This window comes from Vitis riparia, chromosome 14, assembly GCF_004353265.1.
Source record: "Vitis riparia cultivar Riparia Gloire de Montpellier isolate 1030 chromosome 14, EGFV_Vit.rip_1.0, whole genome shotgun sequence".
NCBI lineage: Eukaryota > Viridiplantae > Streptophyta > Magnoliopsida > Vitales > Vitaceae > Vitis > Vitis riparia.
Window position 1 is genome coordinate 2,170,363 of NC_048444.1, and position 10,438 is coordinate 2,180,800.

At 33.5% G+C, this 10,438-nt stretch overlaps 2 protein-coding genes across 2 annotated transcripts; both read right to left on the bottom strand.

Moving 5' to 3' along the window:
* Positions 1 to 520: 520 nt before the first annotated feature.
* On the bottom strand, positions 521 to 2,222 carry LOC117929703 (multifunctional methyltransferase subunit TRM112 homolog A-like). The gene is made up of 2 exons (XM_034850083.1): positions 2,114 to 2,222; positions 521 to 1,161 (listed from the first exon to the last, which is right to left on the bottom strand). The coding sequence occupies exon 2, from the start codon at positions 1,150 to 1,152 to the stop codon at positions 784 to 786; it is 369 nt and encodes a 122-aa protein (XP_034705974.1). The 5' UTR covers positions 1,153 to 1,161; positions 2,114 to 2,222; the 3' UTR covers positions 521 to 783.
* A 1,582-nt stretch (positions 2,223 to 3,804) lies between these two features.
* LOC117929645 (xyloglucan glycosyltransferase 4) lies at positions 3,805 to 6,718 on the bottom strand. Its single transcript, XM_034850001.1, has 4 exons — positions 5,624 to 6,718; positions 5,191 to 5,499; positions 4,704 to 5,108; positions 3,805 to 4,603 (listed from the first exon to the last, which is right to left on the bottom strand). The coding sequence occupies exons 1-4, from the start codon at positions 6,260 to 6,262 to the stop codon at positions 3,962 to 3,964; spliced, it is 1,995 nt and encodes a 664-aa protein (XP_034705892.1). The 5' UTR covers positions 6,263 to 6,718; the 3' UTR covers positions 3,805 to 3,961.
* Between the last annotated feature and the right edge of the window lie 3,720 nt (positions 6,719 to 10,438).

Here is a 10,438-nt window from a genome sequence, read left to right on the forward strand (position 1 = left end):
TTAAAAACTTGTTTTCCATTTTTAAGAATAAAACATTTTCTAAGGATAGAAAAATATTTTCTATTTGTCAAATGTATTTTCTTATTTTATTGTTTCAAATAATAGAAAACTGTTTTAAAAAATGATTACCTAACAAATCCTTAATTTTTAAGTACATTTCTAAAATAATAATTCTTAAAAAAATGTCTTAATTTATTTTTGGAATCAAATTTTGCTCAAATTCAAATATTAAAAACAGTCTTTTCTATTTACTCTATTATAAATTTATATACAATATTTTTTAAAATTATTTTCTATTTTTTCTATTATTACTCATAATACTTTTAAGAAAAAGACTAAAAACAACGCAAATTAGTTCTAAAAAACAACCTATTTTCAGAACAAATTGGGATAATCTGTTTTCTATTACAAGTTTACCAAATGTGTGTTTTCTAAAGTTTAAAAACTATTTTTTAATTCTAAAAATCAAAAAACCATTTTCAAGAACATTATCCACATTCTCCTACAGCTGAAACAATGCTTAAGCAAAAACTCCCCTGAAATCCCTCAAATCATATATGTATATTCTTCCTGTTTCAAGCATCCTCTGACCCAATCAGTCAGGAGATATCTTCCATGTTAGAGCAAAGAAGCTACTCCATTTCTTCCTTTTACAGTTAACACAAAATACTTGGGCCAAAAGAGCCTAATATGTAACTTCCTCTTAAACCCTTTCATAAAAATTCCTAATCTTCACTTCAAACAGACAGATGACGGCAAAAGCGATATTGAAATGGACCTCACTCAGACCTCATCTTCATGAAGGAGCATATTGGGGATACCCTTGTTGACAGGAAAACGTCGGCCAGTTTCAGGGCAGATTAGGGCACCCTCTTCGAGGTGGAGCTCAAGGAGGGCATGGTGAAACTTCTTCAGGAACTCATCAGAATCAAGCATGGATGACTCAGCCTCTGCAGGGAGATCTGTGTAGCCCATGGTTTGGGCTGCATCAAAGAGGGCCTTCCACTCAATTTTTGCGAACATGTTCTTAAGGAAGTCAGCATTGAAGTCTACTTGCTTTTCAACCATTTTCTCTACTTCGATGCGCAGAGGAAAGCCATTAGTCACACCCTTGATGTTGGAGGATAGCATGTTGTGAGTTAGAAGCCTCATCTCTGTCCCCTGAAGGCAACACAAACCCCGGAACATTACTGGTTTTTACATTTAAAAGCACTAAACATTTACAAGACAAAACGGGCTCTTAATAGTGTTATTATGGGTAACTTTATTGTCCTTTTCTGGAAGCCTAATTCTACAAATTTTGCAACAAAACTTTTCTGAGTGTCAAATTTTCAATTTCATCACTGCACAATGCCCTCAAGCTAAGCTAAGCTAAGCTTGCACAAGTTACCAAAACTTCCAGAAAAATGCCCTAAAACAAACAGAAATCAGCAAGTAAAAGAATCAATAACTGGAATCATAAATTAGAGAACACCAAAGGTATGGTGTGATATATTCTTCAACCATGCTTTTCAATATGAACAAACAGGCATTTTTCCTTGAAAACCAATTCTCAAGATGCAAATTCCATAGAACTAGATAACGGTATAGTTTCTGAGATTGTCATAAAAACCCAGCAATTTTGGTAAGAATATAAAGCTTCCCCAGTTTTTACTTCATTTCTATATGCCTGGAACATTCATAATTATACCCTTGGTTTTTCTACTCAAACTAGAATTAAAACCAGTCAAGTTATTCGAGCAAAATGCTTATAAACAACAGTTGAAAGGAAAAGTCCACTAAATTGCTTGAGCGTGACAATTCCTTGAACACTGAACATGCGATGCTAACCAAACTGCCCTAACAGATCAAAACCTCAAATTTTCTACCGTTAATTTAAACTAAATTTTATAAATGGACATTAAACTATGCAGGAACGCTGGAATCACATAAAATCCCCAGTCTAACCTTCAAGAAAAACCAGTTTTTATCATTGCAAAGGTAGAAGACAGACCTAAAAGTAGGAGAATAGACCTTCTCGGAAGGACTGAGAAGACCCATTTCCCCATTATGCCAATCAAAAACCAAATAGAACTTCAAAAAAAAAATTGAACTAGAAAAGAAATTTGCATACCTGAGAGAATAGAACCCTCAAGCGTATTTTCTGTATCTTCTTCTCCGAATCTTCGATAATTGGTCTATGGAGACTAGGGTTTCTTCTCCCTCTGTTCCCAAAGTAGTGAAATATTATCAAAAGCAACCCTCAAACCCTAGGGTTTTGATTACGTTCAGGTATCCAGTTGGGCCCGAACTCGATTTAGGGCCGAGTATTGGGCGAGGCCCATTCGCACCTCCAATGCCTGATCGAGTGATGCAAGAGAAAAAGACCAGTTTTAGAAAACAAAAATAAAGTATAAGGACAACTATTTTCAACAATAATTTTTTGTTTTTCAAAATAAAAAAGTTAGAAAATACGTTTAATAATAAAAAAAATGTTTTCCATTTTCTATTTTCAAGAACAGAAAATATGAAGTATGTTTGGTAAGTGTTTTCAAGAATAGTTTTTTTATTCTCCAAAAAAAAAAAGTTTGATAATAAAAAACTGTTTTTTGTTTTCTATCATTAAAAACAGAAAATAGGATGTTTTCGAAAAACACATCGTTTAATTGTTTTATATTTTTTTCACTTATTTTTTGAGGACTATTGTAAAAAATAATTATTCAAACATATAAAATGATTAAAAATAAAACACTAGAAATAAAAATTATTTTTAAAACATATTTGAAAATATTAAAAATAAATTAAAAATATTTTAGGTTTCAAAACAGTTTTCAAAACTTTTTTTAAAAAATATTTTTTAAAAAACACTTACCAAACAAGCCCATGGTGTTTTTAAATAATATTTTTTAAGTTATTTTCACTTGTATTTTTAGAACAATTTAAAAAAATAATTATACATACATATATAACAACTAAAAATAAGGCTCTAGATATAAAAATTATTTTTAAAACACATTTTAAAATATTTAAAACAAGTTATTTTAAGTAGATTTTTGTTTTACAAAACATTAGTGAATAGTTTTTAAAAACGGTTTTGAAAAACTATTTTTCAGAAATTTTTTAAAATTTTCTATTTGATAATATATTTAATAAGATAAACTAAAAAAAATCAATTTAAGTAAAAAGAAAAAATATTATTGAAAATTATTAAGTATTTAATTCAAATTCAAATAATTAAGGAAATTAACTTTCAAAATTAAAATTTATATTTAATTATTTTATATTTAATTTTATTCCATTTCTCATTCATATCAAGTTTTAATTAACCGGAATAAATATATAAGTGACTACAAATATTTTTCATTAATATAAGATAATAAAAAATTTAAATAGAAAATTTTCAAAATTGTAGAAAAATTGAACTCTTTTAGTTTTAAAGGTGTCAAATTATTTTCTCTCACACTCCAAAATTATTCCGCCCTTCAAAAATAATTTTTAAAAACTGTTTTTTTAAAACAACTCTTAATTTATTTTGAGATACAAAATTTTATTTAGAAACTCAAATATATCAAACTGTTTTTCAAAGTAAAAAAATTCTTTATATTTTTATGTACAAAACAATTGAAATACCTTAAATTTAATTTGGACAACAACTTGTTGAAGAACAAATTTTCAAAAATATGTTTTTGAAAACATGATTTTTGAATTTGAAAATGATTTCTATTCTAAAAAAAATCTAATTTCTAAGATCATGTGATTTGAAGTTGCTTTCTTTACTGATGTCCTCATTGTTGCAAAACACTGGTAATATATAAGATTTTAAAATAGAATTCAACCTTCATCTGTCAACTCCTTTTTAGTACTGTTTCAATATGAAATTACTCCTAATCTGAAATCAAATCCAATCCCAAACCATCAGTTGTAGTATAAGCTACCAAAAACATAAGCTCAAGCTAGGAAATTAATTTACATATTCCAATTTTCAGCTTATCTGCTCCCCAATTAGGTCCAATCCCACCACCAGAAAAGACAGTCCCTGGAAAAGCAAGAAGTAGAAGTGAACCCCGTGAGCTGACAGTAGGCTTCTTGCAGAGGCAGTGAGCAGAAGAAAAGCCAGTGCCAGCTCCTTCCTGTAGAGCCTGTTTCTCTTCTTCTTCTTCAGATGAGGGGCCTTCTGTTCCTTCACTTTGCTTAGCATTTCCAGGCCAGATTCAGATAGTCTCCTCTGGATCTTTTCTTGGTTTGAAGACTTTGATTCCTTCTCTGCCATGGCTAGTAAGTCTGATTCTGATGACCTGCCTGTCTTCTTTGTCACCACCCATTCGTAGGCGCTTCCCAGCTGAAATAGCCCTGATACCATGGCATTGAATTTTGTGACAGACATTGTGTTTTCGAATAGTAGGTATGGGACTAGGAATGGGAATGATTTTGGGGCTGGGAGAATGTTCAAAAGGGACATGAAAATGGGGATGTAGCAGATCACCCAAACAGGCAATTCGGCCTCCGGTATGAACATGGTTAATGGAAGTATGATACAGAAGAGTGTGAATGAGTAGAAGGGAAGAATTAGTTTCCTTAGAAGAAAGAACAGGAATATCAAATTGGCCTTCTTCCATATCCCCATCTGCAAGAACAAGAACATACTGTAAGTGAATGGCTGCATATATATTTGTATTGAGAACTTAGCAGTTAGCAGTGATGAGTGGAGGAGGAAGTGAGGAAACCTTGGAGGTTACGATAGCAGGGAGGCATAATCTGAAGAGCTGCATTGGACCAGAATGCCAGCGATGCTGCTGCTTCTTGTAAGCTTCATAGGACTCCGGTAATTCACAGGGCACTTTGACATCATTGAGGAAGATGAACTTCCACCCATGCAAGTGGGCTCGGACGGCAATGTCCATATCCTCAACTGTTGTTCTCTCCAGCCATCCTCCTGACTCCTCTAAGGCCTTAATTCTCCACACCCCTGCAGTCCCATTGAACCCGAAGAATTCGAGGAAAAGGCCATTGACTTGCTGTTCCACCTCGAAATGGAAGCACAGATTGATGTTCTGGAGCCTAGTGAGTAGATTCTCATCCTTGTTCACAAAAGACCACCGAGCCTGGACAAGACCCACCTCAGGATTTCCCTGCAGATCAGAAGATTGGTTAAGATCAGGGAGTTGAATAAAAGATAATCCCACTATCAGTAGATTCAGTACTAGTTAATACCTTAAAGTGAGGGATTGTTTGCTTGAGGAAATCAGGATTGGGCTGGAAGTCTGCGTCGAAAATGGCAACAAACTCGTAGTCTTTAACATAGTCACAGGCCATGGCTGATTTCAGATTGCCAGCTTTGTACCCGGTTCTTACAAATCGATGTCTGTAGATTATGTTCACCCCTTTCTGGTTCCATGAAGAGACTTCATTTTTTATTAGTAGCTGTACATTTTCATCGTCTGAGTCATCGAGAACTTGAATCAGGAGGCGCTCCCTCGGCCAATCCAGCTGACAGACTGCAGAGATTGATTGTGCATATACCTTCATACCACACAATATGTATGCATCAGATCAAAATCAAGCAACAGAAGACTGTAAAATTTCACTTTCATTTTCCTTCATCCCAAGAAAATTCAGAAAGAATCTAGAGTGAAGGTGGGATTACCTCTTTTTCATTGCACATTGGAATCTGAACAAGGACCATTGGGAAACTTGAGCCATCCTCAATGTCATAGGCGTCTGCATCCATCTCGGGCTTCAACTTCTTGTGCTTAATCCAGAAACAGCCAAAACAGAGAAAAAGCCGATCGAGAGATTGAATCAAGAAAAGGACAATGCAGAATTTGGAAAGAATTAGAACCAAAGGGGCAATGTAATCAACTCTGAAGGACAGCCAAGCCATGTAGGACCACTGCACAAGGCCCTGGACCTCCAATGGCTGAATCAGATTCAAATTCCATTTCTTGAAATGGGCAATGACTTCCATGAACAAAGCCACTATTGAAATGAAGACAAAAGCTCTGATGAATCTGTACAACCTTCCCCTGTTCGTGGGTTCTTCTTCCTTTATCTCAGATAAGGCCAAACGCTTCTTGGCTGCAACAAACACAGTCCGCGCACCAGTCGCCAGCCATGAAAGGCAAGCAAGAGCTCTGTGAACTTTCAAGAGAAGAACCCATGTAAACTGCTTGGGACTAGCAGCCTTTTCCTTCTCGGGAAACATGGATGTCTTTGAACCTGTGATCTCCACTAAAGAGAAGTTGCTAGGCTTTTCGATTGTGAGTACAACCGAGCTTGGAGCCATTTTCCCCAGAATTCCCAGAAGAAAAACCAACACCCAGATCAAAACTTCAGACGAAAAGCAACAGATGGTACTGGGAATTCAATTATGAAGCTATGAAACCATGAAAGGAAAATGGAACAGAAACCAGAAATTCAGATGAAGCTATGAAGCAGGAAAGCAAATCAAGAAGCCATTGTCATCTGTGAGAGATGAGAGAAAACACTGAATTCTGAAATGCTTGTGAGGGCTGCTACTAGTAAACAAAAAGAAGAGAAGGTTATATAGTATGTGGACTGTCACTGTGCTGAGAAATAATCAGGTGAGTTCACTTCAAGCCTAGACTTGGACTCCCACACAGGCATTGATATGTTTTCGGCGAATTGACAGCTAGAGCCAGCCAAAATACAGATCCATTGCCATGAAAATCTCTCTCTCTCTGGGCTGTGATTGGTTTGGTGGCCTGTAATTTCCAATGGAGGATTACTGTTTTTGTAATTGACTCTGTGCCTAACATCAACTGGATTCAACAATTATGGCAAATCTCATGCCCCCTACCTCTCCTTTTCCTCATGTGATCAGATGTAAAGTCATTGATTAAGCTATCAGTCTTTGACACACTTGTTAATCTGTTGAGTGAAATCTTAATTTAGGACTTGTTTGGATTGCTTTTTGTAAAAACACTTTTTAGAGTATCTAATCTAAATTTTTTTTATTGAGAATTAGAAATCATTAGATCATTATTACCTAATTATCGAAAGTGTTTCATTATGACAAATTTTTAAAAATTTAACCAAATAATCATTTGGTAAATGATTCTTTCAAAAATCACATTTTTTTTTTCTTTTTATGGAAAAGACCATCAAAATGGATTTTTTTTTCTTTAAAAAATTACTCCATATTTCTTTTGAATTATTAAAAAAATTATGTTGTTTCATATGATAGAAGTCGATTTTAATATCCTAATTTTGATGCAATTTATACACCATCCCTTAGATTTTCTTTTGGTTGCTTGCTCATGAAGAAGAAAGATGAAATAGATAGGAAGCATTGGATTTTCATCATCTAAATTCAACTGTCAAAATCATATTGTAAGAAACTATGGATAAGTTTGATAATCGTTTTCAAAAACAGTTATAAAAAATAATTTTTAAGAATAGTTTTTAAAAACTATTTTATGATGTTTTGTAAAACAAAAATATATTTGAAACCTAAAATGTTTTTAACCTATTTTTAATATTTTAAAAATATTTTTTTATATCTAATATTATACTTTTAATCATTTTTCATATTTATATAATTATTTTTTAAAATAAATCTAAGAAAATAAATGAAAACAACATAAAACAATTAAAAGATGTTATCTAAAAACACTATTTTTTCTATTGTTAAGAATAAAAAACAGAAAAACAGTTTTTGATTACCAAACATATTTTCCAGATTTTTTATTTTAAAGAACAAAAAATGTTCTTGAAAATAATTATCAAATAAGTAGTACATTTCCATAATTTTCCAAAAACATATTTGGTTGGTTCACATAAAAATCAAGAAATTATTTTTGAAAATAATTGTTTTTATTTAAAATAAAATTTAGTTTTCTAATAAAAAAAAAATACATTTGGAAATTATTAGACAATAAAAGGTTAAAATATTAATTTATTGAAAATGTTGTTTGGATGTGAACAACCCATATGGTTGGATGATGAAAGATGAGTGTGAGAATGATGGATATGATGCAATGGTCCATGCAAGCCACGTTCATTGTTACGTAGGCACCATTATTGCGACCAGGTCGCATGCATGAGCATGACATGCTTTTACTACAACCGCCTGCTCTGGTTTCCATTTTCTCGTGACTCTTATTATAAGCTTTTATCTCTGTAGGTAAGTATACAAAATGTACATTGTTATTTTGGTTATTACATTGATGGTAGGAGGTTCAGATGTGGACCTCTCATACTCCTCCAAAGTCCAAACCATTGCATCCTCGATTCTTATAGAAGGAAACAGACCATTACAAATAGTACTAGGGTCGTGGAAAAAAACGGAATACCTTGATATTATTATATTAGACATGTAATGCTTTGAATTTGGAGTGACAATTCATATCGGTGGGTCATGTTTGTATCATGCATAACTCAACCCAAACCCGATAAATAATAATCATGTCAAAAATAAAAACTCAAATACTATTTAATTATCAAACAAGTAACTAGTATAACCTATTTAACACATTTAACAATCAAGTTTTCATATTTAATAGTCATGTTGAGTTACTTCTTATACATGTCTATAGAATTAATGTCTTAACTAAACAAGTTTATAAACTCGATTGATTTATTTATTTAAAAATAAATTTAAAATGAATCAAATATAAGTTAAATAATTTAAAGATATAATTAAGTTAATAATAAGATTATTAGATTGGTCATTTAAAGTAAAATTCATGTTACGTAAATTAACTTAAAAATTACCCATTTATTAAACGAATTATACAGATCGACATGAATTTGACCTAAACTCATTTATACTCAATCCAAACCAGTGAAAAACATGTTGGATTTACGTCGTATTTACGATTTGTATCTAACTTTACCATCCCTACTTTTGATGGCGAGAGACGGTCATTACATAGATATTGATTCTTAACTGTGAAAGTCGATTTGGATATCAGCAAATCATTACAAATTTATATCAATCCTTGACCTCATGATAATCATGATATCCCACATTAATTAAAGGAAAAAAAATTAGACAATACCTTTATTACGTAGATGCATTCAAAACTATAAATAGTTACACCTTTGACCTATATTGATGTGAGGACCAAATAGAAAAAACCGAACCCTTACAGAGGAGTCTCAAATTTCTAACAAGATTTCATATCATATTCCTCGTCATTATATCCAACCATAAAGCTTTTCCAAAAATACTAGTCCAGGAATTTTTGTTGTAAACATAGACAACGGGAAGGAGAAGATTCTTTTGAGATGCTATTAAAGCTTCTGGTGTGGTGCCACAATACTGATAAAAGAGTTAGATGAAGAAGCACTTTTAAAGATATGCTCCAAGAATTGAGTGTGTATCTTATAAGAGAGATAAAACTTACTTTATATTATTTATATGCTTCCATCTTCCAAATAGACGGGCCTACAATGGCTTATTTTAATTGTTGTTGAGGGTTTAAAAAAGGGGGGATCAGCTCACCTCAAAATGCAGAATTTAGTGAAGTGGAGCCTCCCACCCTGGGAGGATTGAGAAGCCATGTGAACCAGACTGAGGCAAGTCCTCACTGCTAGAAGTTGGATAAGTTTGACACCTCTATAGTTTGATTTGTTGGTTAATACAGTTACTTCACCCGTGTGTTTCAATCCATATAAAACATATATATTAACTGTCACTTAGAGAAAGGGAAAGAAAATGGAAGCCATTATTCTGACTCAGAGACCCATTTGATGCAACCTGTGGAAACAAGAGAGGAATTTATCTGTAGTGGGAAAAAGTCTAGCAGCTAGGCAGCATAGTGAATAGAGATAAGATCAAGTCATTTTCAGATAAATTCCAGTAAAGAAACAAAAGGGGCTTGAAGTTTTATGGCCTTGGATGGGTGTGTTTCCTAGCGACCAAGCATTGGCAGCCTAATACCTCATCCAGCTATGCCCACTGGCATAGACGATATGCCCAATATTCACCTTTCGGAACGCCTTTGTCTTGGCTGTTTGGCAAGCTCACATGTGAGAGCCCTGTCCCACTACAAGTCCCATGTGATCAGCTACCCTGGCCATGGCTGTACCCATCATTTTAGTATAATATCTGGAACTTACACTTCAACTGATTTTGAGTGTGTGTGTGTATATGATATTAATATACTGATGTGCATTCGAAGAAAGGAACTTCATTTTTTAAATCTATCAGATCAGTATTTAAATGCAGGAAGCGTAATCATTGATTTGGAAACTTAATGACAACCTGAGTTTTTCTATCCACCGTGTGACATCTAGTTCTATTGAGTGAAGTGTGTACGGTGTGTGTTATGTGACCTACAGTCCTGGGCAGAGGTCCAAAAACACCGGCTTCACCTGGGCACTGGAACCATTAATGAAGGCATTTTTGTGCCAGATCCTATGTTGCAGCCCCGGAGTCAAGTGTCTGTAGATGATAACAGTCCAATTCAGATGCTAGGAGCCTAGGCCTAACCCT

What these genes read in the sequence shown, in the direction of transcription:
- LOC117929703 (XM_034850083.1), bottom strand. Translation starts at nt 1,152, where the DNA reads ATGAGGCTTCTAACTCACAACATGCTATCCTCCAACATCAAGGGTGTG.
- LOC117929645 (XM_034850001.1), bottom strand. Translation starts at nt 6,262, where the DNA reads ATGGCTCCAAGCTCGGTTGTACTCACAATCGAAAAGCCTAGCAACTTC. An exon ending in AAACAATCCCTCACTTTAAG is followed by an intron (nt 5,109 to 5,190) that starts GTATTAACTAGT and finishes TCTGATCTGCAG; the next exon opens with GGAAATCCTGAGGTGGGTCT. An exon ending in CTGCTATCGTAACCTCCAAG is followed by an intron (nt 4,604 to 4,703) that starts GTTTCCTCACTT and finishes TTGTTCTTGCAG; the next exon opens with ATGGGGATATGGAAGAAGGC.